General features: G+C 34.0%; 1 protein-coding gene across 1 annotated transcript in view; it reads right to left on the reverse strand.

Moving 5' to 3' along the window:
- SI (sucrase-isomaltase) overlaps positions 1–14727 on the reverse strand; it is a 95395-nt gene that overhangs the window by 18705 nt on the left and 61963 nt on the right. The window contains exons 28-37 of the mRNA XM_044667712.1: positions 14297–14393; positions 14073–14185; positions 13840–13965; positions 9666–9797; positions 7996–8106; positions 6728–6790; positions 4867–4983; positions 4152–4239; positions 2308–2446; positions 1198–1331 (exon numbers count right to left, since the gene is read on the reverse strand). Of these exons, the coding sequence (XP_044523647.1) occupies positions 1198–1331; positions 2308–2446; positions 4152–4239; positions 4867–4983; positions 6728–6790; positions 7996–8106; positions 9666–9797; positions 13840–13965; positions 14073–14185; positions 14297–14393 (1120 nt within the window). The remainder of the gene's footprint in view (positions 1–1197; positions 1332–2307; positions 2447–4151; positions 4240–4866; positions 4984–6727; positions 6791–7995; positions 8107–9665; positions 9798–13839; positions 13966–14072; positions 14186–14296; positions 14394–14727) is intronic.

The raw sequence follows: 14727 nt of genomic DNA on the forward strand, positions 1-14727 counted from the left end.
CTTTTCTCTTATTTCCTTTTTCTCTTCCTTTTTTTCCATTCCTGCTCTTCCTTCTCTCCATTCCCCCTTCCCTCTCTTCTTCCTTCCTTCCTTCCTTCCTTCCTTCCTTCCTTCCTTCCTTCCTTCCTTCCTTTCTTTTTAACTTAATTCTCTTCCTTTTTTTTCAGCCTTTATTTCTGGCTTTCTTCCTTTTTTTAACTAGACCAGTCCTTCATGTATTATTATGAGGGTGGCTTCTGAAATGCACAAGTTATGAAGCATATGGACCCAAAATTTTGCCAGGTACTTTGAAATTAGAATTCAAGAAAAGATTCTGTGATGAACTGAAGATGTTATTCAAATATAAGCCAACATAAATCTAGAAATAACCATCACCTGCCAAGCATAGTAATAGATGTCTATAATATCTGCTACAGAGAAGGCTGAAGCTGACAGATCATTTGAGTTCAGTAGTTCAGAGCTTCAAGAGGGCTAAAATCCATCAGGCATCTGCACTAAATCTATTACCAAGACAGTAAACATTGAGGAATAGGGATGGGGAAGACCAGGCTGTATAATGTGGGGTGAACAGATGTAGCTCATAAACAGAACAAGTCAAAGCTGCTATGTAGATCAGCAATGTGACTACACATCAATGGCCTTTGCAATTTCAGTTAAGTGACTTTGGAGACTCATTCTCAAAAGAAAAAAGAATGAAAGAACAAATAATTGTCCATCTTATCGATTGCCATGAGTTAATGAATTCTTTAACCATAGTCCATCACAAAATGCAATAAACTAAATCATGTAATGGTTGTGTTCAGAGTCTATGAGAGAAGTACTCTCAAATGAAATCACATATCTTTGAAGTATTGAAATTTGTGCTACCTTGATTGATAGGGGAATGCTCTAAATAGGGAATCTTGATTTCAACAAAGCATTTGAAAAAGTCTCTAGTTATTTTTAAAGAAAAAATAGAAGTGTTGGCATGTCTAGAAAAAGAGGTCCTGGGCTCAAATTTAACCTCAGGCACTTCCTAGCTCTGTGACTCTGGGCAAATCACTTGACCCCATTGCCTAGCCTTTACTGCTCTTCATCCCTGGAAACAATACTTAGTTATCAATTCTAAGACAGAAGGTAAAGGGTTTAAAAAATCAGAAAACTTGACCATGATCGAACAAATATAAATGGATTATGATAGAGATAATTATTACATACCAATGATGGATTTGTCCAAATTGTCCCAGTTTGCATAGTTGTCACCAAGCCAGTGTCCTCCCCATCGTCCACCAGTAGGGTATGTGGAACGAGAGATAACAATTCCTCTTTTGCCTGTTGTTTTTTGTAAGGCACTAATGTAGTCATGGAAATGAAGCAGTTAAAGAAATTAAGTATATGTTTAAAACACTGGAAACATTTAATTTGCCATCAAAATTATGAAGACATTAACTCTAGTATGAAATACTTTCTTCAAACTAATTGTAAATATATTATTACACTCTGGGGGAATGAACCATGACTAAATCCTACAGTGCCAGTTCCATCACATTTCAATCATCAGAACTAAATGATTATCAATATTACCTTTGCTTACTTGTAGTTTTTGGATATTTGTAGATAATAACATTACCATAACTACTTAAATAGGATGTAGGAAAATAATTTATTCATTTATTTATCATTGAATATATTTTGGAATTAAGAAATTTTATAAACCAAACACTTGCAGATTATTAAAGTTGGGAAGGAATATGACAAAAAAAGAATTCGTAGCTCATTTGCTTTCCCTTATTTTGAAATATAACCCTTAAAGCTATCTCTACTGACATAAAATTGCATTAATAATATTTTTTCATTCCTCAGAAAATTGCGTATTTAGTTATTTGTTTGCAGATTGTAGCACACCCAACAGAATGGAAGTTCTTTGACATCAGGGTGTGTGTTTTGCTTTTTTTTTTACTTTGTTCTTATACAATCACTGGCCAACAGTCATAAAGCTAGTATGTATCTGAGGCTAGATTTCAACTCATGTATTCCTGGACCATGTAGAACTCTATCCACAGTACCTCAGAGCTTCCAGAAATACTATATTAGAAAAAATAAGCTAGATATGGAGTCAGTTTGCCCAAGTTCAAATGATGTCTTTGCCACTTGCAACTTATATGACTTTAGGAAAACATGATGCCTCTGGCAGTTTCAATTTCTTCATTTGTGCCCAATTCAGAGAAGTTATCTTCTTCTGGCATATATTAATGAGCAATAAAAATATTTTAAGAAGTCAAAGCATTAAATAATTTTGTAGGATTAATAGTAAAAAAAATGGCTTACTCATAAGTTGGTTTCACCTGGGACCATCCATACAAGTTGTGGACATCATAATGTAGTACTGAAGTCCCATCACTCAGAATCTGTTCAGTTTCCATGCACAGTGTTCTGAAATGCAATCCCTCTCCTCTTTTTGTCAGTGCTAAGGATGAGCAATTAAAAAGAAAAATCACTAATTTATCAGAAAAAATAATCAGTATGAAACTTTAAAATTATTCTGTTGCATCTTTCCATTGTGGTTTATTTGCATATTTTGCCAAAATTCTAAACCACTCCTTTAAATAATATATTCCAAGTTTTTTAATACACTTTATATGTGCTCACTAGGGTTAACAGGCAGCTAAATAAATTTAGCTTACACTACAATTCCAAAATACCCTGAAATATATATTTATGAATTGTAGTACATGGAAGATGAATTGTTTTACAAATCAATTAAAGGTACTTGCACAAACTTATTCTGGTAACTACAATTATTCAATATGCATGTTTAGGTCTAAAGTATTTATAAAAGAGGCTCCCAAAAATCAAGTTTTTAATTTAATATCTATAAATTAGAGGAACAGGTAGATATTGTAACCTAGGTTACTGTTCTTTGATTCAAAGCCTTTAACAGTGTTGAAAATGACTTTTATCTTGGTTAGACAACTCTTTGAAATTTAACACAATTAATTAGTATATACATTTAACCTAAGGGGGCTCAAAGGATGAAATAAATGAAGAAAAGGGTATTAAAAAGCAGCTGCATAGTAGAGGAAGTCTAAGCATCACTTTTCCCCTTGCCAATATCAATGACAGTCTCCAATGCATTAATCATCCTTCTTTAAATCCTAGTGAAAATAAACATATATTTTTTATCAAAAAGTGTTTAACTAAAGCTGCTCTTATGAGGCATTTCCCCTTAAAATATGTATAGTAAACAGTGGAGTATACATATTGAAAGCTCTAATCTGGAAGGAAGAAAACTGAAAATGAAAAGATGAAAAATTTTAGGGGAAATGAAAAGCTTTCTTCAAGTATGTAGATGGTTGTCCTGTGGAAAGATTGGTTTCTACTTGTTCTGCCAAGAATCAAAGTTGTATAAACAACTATATTCCTAAGAATCAGGGCTATCTGAAAGTTAAAAAGGATATAAAGCCCCTTCTCTTGAGTTCTTCGGAAAGAGGCTATTTATCGAGAAAAGGGGAGAAATAGATCCTAGATAAGTGGTGGCACAGGTGCCAAAGATAGCATGTAGAGCATTGTCTGTGGATACAGCCACCCTCCCCACCCCCAGAGTTTGCTACTAGAAAAGCAGAAATTCTTGGGCAGGGCTGCTCCCTTCCCCTTCTCCACTTTGCCTGATGACATTTTTTTACATCCTCACCCCTCTGCCCAGCAGCCCAATGGGAGTGCACAGGGGATATGGTGGGCAGCTAACATGTAGCAGAGCTGGAGGGGAGCAGAGTACTTGAACCACTTCCCTTCCCCTCTCTACACTTGCTGAAGACATTCCTCACACCTCACATCACCCACCCCTCTGTCCAGCAGCACATTGGGAGCATATCCTCTGTCCCATCTTGGGTAAGGGAGAATGGGGCCTGTATGGCATTTCATCTCTATGGGGGGTGGAGGGGGACAGGCAGTGTGGAACTCAGACTGGAGGTGGAGTGGGTGCTCCATCTCTAAAAAGTTCACTATCACTGTCCTAGATGATTTTCCATATTTGAGATTCTGTGGTCTAATAAAGTAAATGAATGCTGTTTGACTTCAATAGGACCCCCAAGCCTATTTCTTCATATCACTGATACTTATGGTTCATTTTACTCATTATAATTTCACAGTAATAATATCAAATTTATATTTACCTGGAAAATAAGGTGGAAAATTCAGTGAGTCATTTCGGCATATGTTAGTAGTTGTTCCATTGACAAAGCTAGATGGCTCATTCATATCCTAAAACAAATACAAAACAAAAAACTCCTTTTTTTCTAAAATTGTTTAATTCAGATAGTGAGAGATAAAATAAAACTTATTTGGATAATCATAACCCTATAAATATCTTTTAACTCACCACACATGTTTATAGGGTAATCTCTCAACAGGAAATTTCCATTATGTATTTATGAAAATGAAGTATGAAATCTTTAGCCATTTATGTAACAATTAAAAGTGAAATTTAAAGATAGCATGTGCTGTTTCACCTAGCTGCCATCCCTTCTAGATTTAGTGATTTATTGCCATTTGAAAATGAAGAAATTGACTCTTAGAGAGGTAATTTGATTTACCTGTGGACCCATAGCTAGTAAACGTTAGATGCAGGATTCACCGCAGTTCTTTCTTAGACTAGCTAATACCATTCTTTTGGCTTTGTCATGAATGACTTGAAAGGATTGCCCCTCACCCTTAAGTTAAGAATAATTTTTAAATTCATTCATGTTCAGAAAGAGAAGTCAATAAGCCAAACAATTCTGTTAATGCCTTGGTGATTAAATAAAAACTTTTCCACAAAACAAATTAGATAGCAGAAAGGGAACATATATAATCCTCATTAATAAATTTTTTAAAGTTCTGTCCACTTACAATCCACAAGCCATCAAACTTCATCACATTATTGTAAAAATCTACAATTTCATTTGTCCACCAATCCGATGTACTTTTCCGGAAAAAGTCTGGAAAGGCCACATGAGCTCGGGAGGCCTGTAAAAGAATGGCACAGAATTCATTGTTTATAAATGCAAATCTAATTGAAGCTATTTCTGAGGAACTGTAACTATTTGAGGAATTTCCCTAGACATTTTCTCAATTCAGAAATTGTTCAGAAGTAAGAATAAAAATGGTAATAATTATATTGGCAAATGTGTTTACTCTAACCACCAATCCCCCTTACCCCTATTCAATTAAATTTATTTTATTTAAATAAGTATATAGGAATAATAGGAATAATGTCATGTTTAAATGTTTTGTGATTTATGAAGTACTTTACAAATATCACATGCTCATTTTGTTCTTGTAAGAACCTTGAAAAATAGGGGTTATCATTTTCATTTTCATCTCCATTTTCCAGATGAGGAAACAGAAATACATTTCATCACCATTTTCAGAGATATATTTCATCACTAAATTCCAGATGTGGAATTCCCTTACCTCCACCACTATGAAATTTAACCCATTTCTTCTTGTCAGCCGCCTTACTACTGTGCCCTCATGAGCAGCATATTCATAGAGACAATGCCCTCAGCTAGATGGTACAGTGCAGAGAGCATTGGACCAGAAATCAGAAAGAACTCAGTACAAATCTTGCCTCAGACATTTATTAGATGTACAGCCCTGAAGGGTAAGTCATTTAACTTGTCTGCCTCAATTTCCACATCTATAAAATGAGAATAAAATAACACCCACCTCCTAATTTGTTGTAAAGATAAAGTGAGATGTTTGCAAAACAATATGCAAAATTGAAGTGCTCTATGAATGCAAGTTTGTCATAATAATAAATTATTATAATAATTATAAACTCTCAACACTACAATTCATGCCCTGAGTCCTACAACATCCAGATTGGTAAATATTTCACTTGGATCACAGCATTTTGCTGACACTATTGGACTCCAAATATATTCTTGCCATCTTCTTTGCCTGTCATTGTGCCCTCAGTGAAATGACACCCACTCTGTCTCTTCCTCATCCCCATCCTGCTTTCTAATTCTGCAACTGTAATGAGTCCAATGCTGCCATTGTTTCAGGAAAAATATGTGCTGAGGATCTACCTTTGGGAATGATTTGGAGACTGAGATCAAAGAGAATATTATATTTAAATATAAACATATAATTTTAAAAATATACAATAGTTTTGTCTTTTCTAGAAGAAAGCTGTTATTTATAACAGCAAACATTTATTTTATTTACTTGAAGCAGATCAACATTAGGAAATTCCAGTGAGGAAGCTCATTTGTACCATTGGTCAGTAGCTCCTTTGAAAACTTATACTTTAGAGAAGGGTCTTAACAAGAAACATTCATAAATTGATAAGGGTTCAACAGCCTCTATATGTCAAAGGCAAGACTTCTGGTCTTCCTTACTCGGTCCATCTATGTGTGTCAATTTATTATTCCATTCTGCCTCTCAAATAATCTTCTATATCAATATAAAGTTCATGGAGTAGTTTATGCAGTTATGTACTTTGAGTCTCACAAGAAGTTTGTGATGCAAGTAGCAGTACTATAGATATTACTACTATCATCATCATTTGACAAAGAAATCTATTGAGCTTCAGAAAGTATTTGTGACACTCTACAACTAATAAGAGTAAGAGAAAGGATTTGTATTAAGCTTTTTCTGTCCTCCTACCTAAAATTCTATTCAGTAAGACAAACAGCATCCTTATAATTAATTAATGAACCCATCTGTATCACTCATATTTTAGAGCAAATCAAAGAGAACTTACATTTACAGCTTCATCTTCAGTCAAATTTTCATCTATAGTGACATTAGGAAGGTCAGGCCAAACCTGTTGGAAGAAAAGAAGTGAAAATAATCTAAGAAAATCTCAAAGAATTCCACTCCCAGTGAACAAGGAAAACCAAAGAGAGTATGATGTTGGGCATATATTATTCTTCCATCATAGTATTATTATGATGGTTCATCATGGTGCAGAGATTGTCAAAGCCCATACATGCTTTTGAATGTGGCATCATAGTAGAGCTAGCCTTAGGAACAGCCTAGCTAATTTTGAAGAGACTTCAAGATGAATAATTGCCCAACAGCTGATAATTTAAAAAAACTGTTCAAAGAACCTATGAAATTGTCTACAAAGAGTTAGAAAGAATATAATGTGAATTGTGAGAGTACCTACATGAATGAAATAATGTATCTTTCAGTGATAAATCTTCATATCAACTGATGACTACACTAACCCTGTGTCTGCTATATTTTCATTGATAGCAATAACAAGAAAATTCAGTAGAAGATATAAAATGATATGATATCAGATTTATTAGGAGTTTCTGCTAATTAATTTTTTAAAAATGAGATATAAGGATTCTTCTTCTCCTAGTAATACCTTGTCTACATTAGGTGCAAGAGGTAAGATCAACAAAAAAATTGTATATCTCATATTCTGAAATGATAGCTACTAGGCAAATAATTCCCACTACTTGCTAGTAAATTTTTCATTCAATATAACATTAAATTATCAAAGAAAACATATTTTATATGCAAATAGTTCCAGAGAATCCTATGTTTATAAATAGAACTTCAGGATCATCTCTTCAATCTCATATATGAAGTCTGAATGCTTTCTTCATCATTCCTGAAATCAGTACATCAGAAATTATTTTAATTCTATACTATGAACTTCTATTTTCCATGTGAATTGAGTTTTAGTAGGTATTTTTAAAAGTCAGAAGAAAATATTAAAATATGATACTGGAAAGGCAGGGGATTACCTCAACAGATATATCTTTAACCACAAGTTGAGATGAGATAAAATGCTTAGAAAAGCACTTAGTACCATGCTTGGCACAGAGTAAGAATGTAAAAAATGCTAATTTCCTTCATTCCTTCATTCTTTTCTTCCTTCCTTCCTTCCTGCCTGCCTTTTCTTCTTTCCTGCCTTCCTTGTTTACTTCCTTCTTTCATTTTTTCTTAGTTTCCTGCCTCTTTCATTGTCTCTCCTTTTTCTGATTGTTTTAAAGGTATTTATTATAATCATACCTTTGCCCAACAAATTTCATCAGTATTTGGCCATTTGACAAAGACATCTTGTTGAACCCCTTTGGTATATGCAGGATAGGGATTTGTCTCATTTCCAGAAATTGCAGGATCCTGTTTTGAAATATTCATTCACATTAAGGTAATCTGTGACCAAAGTCTAGTTGTGATCAATTAATCATCAATCAATCAACTAATAACTTAATATGTGATAGGCACAGTGCTTGGCATTGGAGATATAAAGGTAAAGAATGAAATGATTTTTCTTATTCTCATTAAGTTTATGTTCAAAGGAAGGACACTGACAGTCTCTATCCTATTAGTTACTCATTTTGTCAAGGAGTCATAATGTTCCTTCTTCCTCATCATTTAGCAGTCAACTGTAACTCTCTGTAAATATCTATTGTCCATGTTTCCCTTCCAAGCCTATATCCATTGAAGTTATCCACATAGACTAATGAGCTTGATGAAGCCTTCCTTGGAGATAATAGGATCATGTGATTCAAGGAAGGAAATTGTATTAGATGGCAGGTAAATGAGTAAAATGAAACAAACCACCATTATATGCAGCAAGCATGGGGATCAGTATACCAGGTATTAAAATTAATCTAGATTTCTCCCTTCTAGTAAAACAAATTATTATATTGGTATACAAATATGTAAATATTATTCAATTATTATATTGGTATACAAATATGTAAATACTATTCAATATATTAAAAAATTCCTCAGGGGAGATACTCAGGTAAATATCTGGAAGTTGTATTAAATTGAAACTCTCTGCTATATTTCAGATTTCAAAGCAACTTTGCAGGCCTGGCAAAAATAGAACACTTCCTCTGGTTTTGAATTCATGACAGACAATGTAGAGGTGCTTCATAATCATTTTATTTTTTATTATGTGTAGCTCAAAAGATTATATACAAGGGAAAATATTTTTTTGGCTTTCTCGTAAGTTCTCAGTTGTTGTAATAAATATTTACTGAACTAAAACTAGGACCATTCCTGGGAATTAGTCAGAAATGCCAATATAGCCCTGGATAGAGGTCCTTAACCATTTTTCGTACAATAGATCTCTTGCCAGACTATTAAAGTGCCTCAAGAAAATATTTTTAAAATGCAGAGAATAAAATAAAAAAGGATCCCAAAGGAAATTGATTAAATTGAAGTATTCTTATTGAAATGTTTTTAACAACAAAAGACCCAGTTAAGAACTCTCAATTTAGGGTTAATATGTATGTACAATGAGGGAAAAGATGAGGAGTAGAGAGTGAGAAATGATTGTGGGTTCTAACTGTGGTGTGCTGGAGCTATTAATACACTCTTGAGAAAGATGATTGTTGTTTTCAATTTTAGTATTTGTAACTCAGAAATAGACAAAAGCTACAGATTAAAGTTTAGTTGATTGTTTTGATGATTATCTAAAGAAAATACCAGAAAACATGTTAATAATTCGAATGAAAATTACAATTGTATCATCTGTACTCTCTTCCCCACCGCAGTTGTTAAACATTTGCCAACATATCCCTGGTTCTGGAGTTGTTGGACTCCAGTTTCTATCATTAAATTGTCAGGGACCACACCTTTTCTTTTATTCAAGATGGAAAAAATAAAAGAATGAGAAAGAGATAAAGATTAATATCATCCATAAAAATAAAATGACAAACACTGACCAGAATAATAATGTACTTCATTCCTTCACTTCTTATTCTGTCAACAAACTGTGGAAGATCTTGAAATCTGGGTCTATTGAGGGTAAAATCAAGTTGCCGTTCCATGTAGTCAATGTCTGTGTACTGTACATCCTGCAATATACAAGAATCATGGCAACAGAGGAAGAATATCAAATCATTAAAGTTGTTACCAATGATAGCAGTTATTGATAACTATTGGTAGACCAAATGTATGCAGCATGCATAAATAAGAAGAAATAGGTAGACATGTCAAAACACACTCAGTTTTATCTGGTAATACTGTCATCAAAATGCAGCAAGGTGACAATGTGGATAGAGTGCCAGACCTGGAGTCAGGAAGACCTAAATTCAAATCCAGCCTCAGACACTCACTAGTTGTGTCACCCTGGGTAAATCATTTAACCCTGTTTGCCTCAGTTTTTTAATCTATAAATTGAGCTAGACAAGGAAATGACAAAATACACCAGTATCTTTCCAAAGAAAACCCCAAACAGGGTCAGAAGAGTTGGACAGGAAACAACAACAAATTATATCAGGAACATCAAGTTCATCAAGACCCACATACAACATCTTTAATCTCTTGAACTCTAAAATTCATTGTTCAGTCCTTTGAGGATATAGGTTATAAAAAAGGCATAAATCTAAAAAAATATTTAATTTAGCTTAATCTAGTTTTGTCACCTTTCTAACTCAAGTCAGAAATTAGGAGCCATCTATCACAAAATCATCACTTCTATTTCTTTTTTATTTTGTTTTGTTTTGTTTTTTTGGGGGGGGAGGACAGGGGTAAAACCAAAAGGATAGACATCAGATGAGTTAATAAGCATTTATCAAGAGTTGACTATGTTCCAGGGACTGTGCTGAGTACAAGACACTGAGGCATAGTGTCAGAACACATGACCTAGACTCTCCAATAAGAAACCTAGTAGGTGTAAAGTCATGGACAAGATTTAAGAGCCAGGACTAGTAGGAACTAGAGCTTTTTGGCTCCATTCCCTTCCTGAACTCAAGCAAACCCTTTGACTAGCCTTAATTTGTTTGGCTAGACCATGTGGTTAGCTGGGGTTCCAATTATGAAGTGGACAAGGGCCTTGTGGGGAATATAGAACCTGATGAAGCAGAAGCAACTCAGACATAGACTTTGGGTAGTTAGGCTTATAATACCTTCTTTCCCTCTTTTTTCTCTTCACTAATAAATACTTAAACATTTAGTATGTCTCCAAGATTAATTTTTATTACAATGGTGATCATCTTCAAGGAGCACACATTTTAATAGGGATAGAAAAAAAAAGATGTTGATAGTTGATAGCTGTGGTAGGAAATTTGGGCTTTTTAAAGTTATTTTAGTCTTGTGTTCATAAAGAATAATAGGTATATAGCTAGCTTCTAAATTCTGAGTAGATAGGTTTTCCATTTACCTCACCAGACAACAAAGAACTCTAAGCAAATGTAGCTCTCCATAACATTTTTTGAAAAGGAAAAAGCATTACCACATTCATTAATATTCTTCGATTGTCAACTCTAATCAGTTTGTTTGAGTTTGCATCCTAAATTTGTCACTATTCCTGACTGTCAGCAAGAGATAATGTGTTCATTTGAGCTAAAAATGATTGTCCTTCCCAAAGGAACTGAAAACAGGAACCCAATTAATGAATGTGTTTATTTTTCTTTCTGATTTCTTCTTCCCATGTTACTCTTAAATCCTCTAAGTGATATATGAACTATAAATAAAACTATAGCAAACTGATGATGTCCATTAAATCATGTTGGCATAGAGCTTTACACTTTAATTTAAATTTAAATTTAAAAATGTTTTCTTCACAATAGCCTTTTTAGATAAGTAGTAAAAATGCAATGATCACCATTTTACAGATGAGTAAACCTCAAGAGACCCAGGAAAATTATTTTATACATTGATTGTGAAGAAAGAGTTTTCCAAACTTTCAAGAGTGAGTTGCTCTTGTGATTGCATTATGGCGAGATGAGTAAAGAGCTGAGATTTCAATTAGTAAGTCCAGGTTAAAATCTTAGCTCTTATTGGATGCTCATTAGCAAGTCTCTCAGCAATTTGAATCTCAGTTTTTCTCATTTATAAAAGTGGGATTATAATGCTTTAAATGCAATGATGAAGTCTAGTGGATAAAATCATAGCCTCAGAATCAGGGAGATTTGGATTAGGTCTCCCTTCTGACACATTTGGATAAGTTATCTAACGTCACACTTTTTTTTTTTTCTGGGCATTTTCATTGACTTTCTCTTATATCTAGAACATTTTCCCTCCTCATCCCCACCTTTTGAGTTCACTATATTCTTCAAGTTCCAGATAAAATTTCATCTTCTATAGGAAGCCTTTCCAATTTATCTTAATTCTAGTTTCTTTCTTTGATTGACTATTTCCAGTTTCTCTTGTATGTAGCATGTTCATATGTAGCAATTTTGCATGCTGTCTTGCCAATTGTATTGTGAATTGGTGGGCAAAGAGTATGTTTTGCCTTGCTTTGTATCTCAGCACTTTGCCTGTTTGGTGATGCTAGGAGCTAATATTTATATAGTGCTTTAAAATGAGCAAAATAATGTATAATATTATCTCATTGGTTCTTCACAACAGCCCTGTGATATAGGTGCTATTATTATTTCCATTTTACAGAAGAGGAAGGTGAGCCTGAGAGAGATTAAAGGTCTTGCTCAGATATTGCAAAATTAATGAGTAGCCAAAGGAAATTTTGAATTCGGGTGTCCTTGACTCCAAATCCACCACTCTGTTCACTACTTGGTCTGATTTATCCAGTCACACAATTGGTAAGATCTTCAACTCAGTTCTTTCCACCCTAAATCCCAATATAGTTTTCATAATATCGGGTATCCTCTCAATATTAGATAGTTAGTCATGTTACTATTTCTCCTTATTGTTTTATAGATGCTATAAATTATAATTATATTAATCATTGATTGGCCTAGTTGTATCCAGACTTGCTTAGTGTCTCACAGTGAGTAAGGAGAAGATCCAGATTTTCAACCCAGGATCTCTAACTCTTTTCAATTGACAAGGTTTTATAGTGGTGCCTTGATACAGGAGCACTTTAAGTCATGAGCAATTTGAGATACAAGCAGTCACAATCAGGATCTTGCTTTAAGTCACGAGTGGATATTTGAATCACTAGCTTCTGCCTATGGGAGGAGCCCGAGGTGGATGAGGAAATCAGTACAAGAGAGATTGAGGAAATATTGAGCATTTGACACAGGAGCAAATTGAGTTACAAGCTTGGCCATGGAACTAATTAAACTTGTGTGTCAAGGTACCACTGTACTTCTACAAAATATTGAGGAATTCAAGTATTACTAACCAACAAATAGCTATATTGAGCTTGTTTTAGTTCTAGTTACTAGATGATATAGAAACTCCTGAGGTTAGATGACAAATGATCTTAAATAATAATGTCCTAGACCAATTTTATGTTTTGCTTTAAAGGGAAAAAAATGGCATTCTAGAATTGATAGAAGACAGAACCCCCTACTATAAAGCTTTGTTACTAGTCTCTGTGAAGCAAAGGAGTAAATGATTTAATTATATCACTTTGAGTAATATGGTTTCTTAAAAAGTATCATGGAGATATGATAGAACATTCAGAGATATGCTCATAGGCTGAAATTCCTAGCTAATGCATAGAATTGTGAACAGCGTAACTCATCTTCTGTCCGTTGAATTGAAAAAATAAGACATGAAGTTAAACATTCCCATTGTTACAAATCAACCAATGGCATTTCAACAATTTACTCATTGTTACAAATCAACCAATGACATTTCAACAATTTACTCATCAACCTATTGTCAGTATCTATGGAAAACATCTCTTAAATGTTTTCTTCAATAATTAAGCTTACCAGCATTTATTTATTTATTTATTCCATTACTTAATATAAATGAGCATGTGGTAGAGAACAATTATGGCACTATTCAAAGAATACAGATTTGAAATAGAAAACCTTGGGTAAGTCACCTAACCTCCATAGACTTCAGTTTCCTAAACTGTAAAAATTAGTCATTTATACCAGATGGATTCAGAGATTTCTTCAATTTCTAGATCTGTGATGTTAAGGCATTTTCAGATTCACTTGAAGAAAAAAACTTGCTTTTGCTAATTAAAATACCTACATAAGGGATCTGGGCTTTCACCATCTCTTCGTAGACAGTTGAAATCTCAGAGGTGTTTCGGTATCCGTAACGACATAGTTGGAATCCCATAGCCCAGTAAGGCGGCATAACTGGATGGCCAATGAACTAAGCAAAAGGAGGGAAAAGTATGGTTTTTGCTCTGTGATCTAAAGGAACCATAGATTTAAAAAAAAATTTTATACCATCAAAGGAAGATGTGAAACCATTCCTACCTCATGATATTGCTTAGTTGCCCCTTCAGGGGTTGGACCCAAAAACATATAAAAGTCCAAGATTCCTCCTAATGTGCGGTAAGTAAGAGCAGGAGTTGGCTGGAATGTCACATCTGGAATGAAAATACATATTTAACATCTTACATACTGACACTTCATTTGGAAATCTCAAGAAGCAAAATCACTTTTAAAAATGCATTAAAAATACAGTTCCATATATTTACCCATTCCATTACTGTTGAGCAGAAGAACTCCATGAGCATTACCCTCATTCTCCATAACCATGTGATAGGGATGAAAGCCATAGGAATTAAGTTTATACTGAAAAACAAAATGGTATATCTAATTGTTAAAAAGATAATATTCTGGGTTTCAGTGGTCTGGTATGAGGGAGGCTGGGGATCTGGCTACCTAATTAGAGGACCAGTTCATCCTGTGAGTTAAATGGACTTGTTCTTAATCTCAAAGTCACATAAAAACGAAGGCTAACATTTATATAGCACTTTAAGGTATGCAACATATCTTGTTAACTTACAAACAATCCTTTGAGGTAGAGGCTTTCATTCTACATTCTATTCATTCTAGAGACTAAGAGAGTTGAAGTGACTTTCCAAGGGTTAGATGATTAATAAATATCTGAGGTAAGATTTGAACT

This window comes from Gracilinanus agilis, chromosome 3 (assembly GCF_016433145.1).
Source record: "Gracilinanus agilis isolate LMUSP501 chromosome 3, AgileGrace, whole genome shotgun sequence".
In the NCBI taxonomy this organism is placed as follows: Eukaryota; Metazoa; Chordata; class Mammalia; order Didelphimorphia; family Didelphidae; genus Gracilinanus; species Gracilinanus agilis.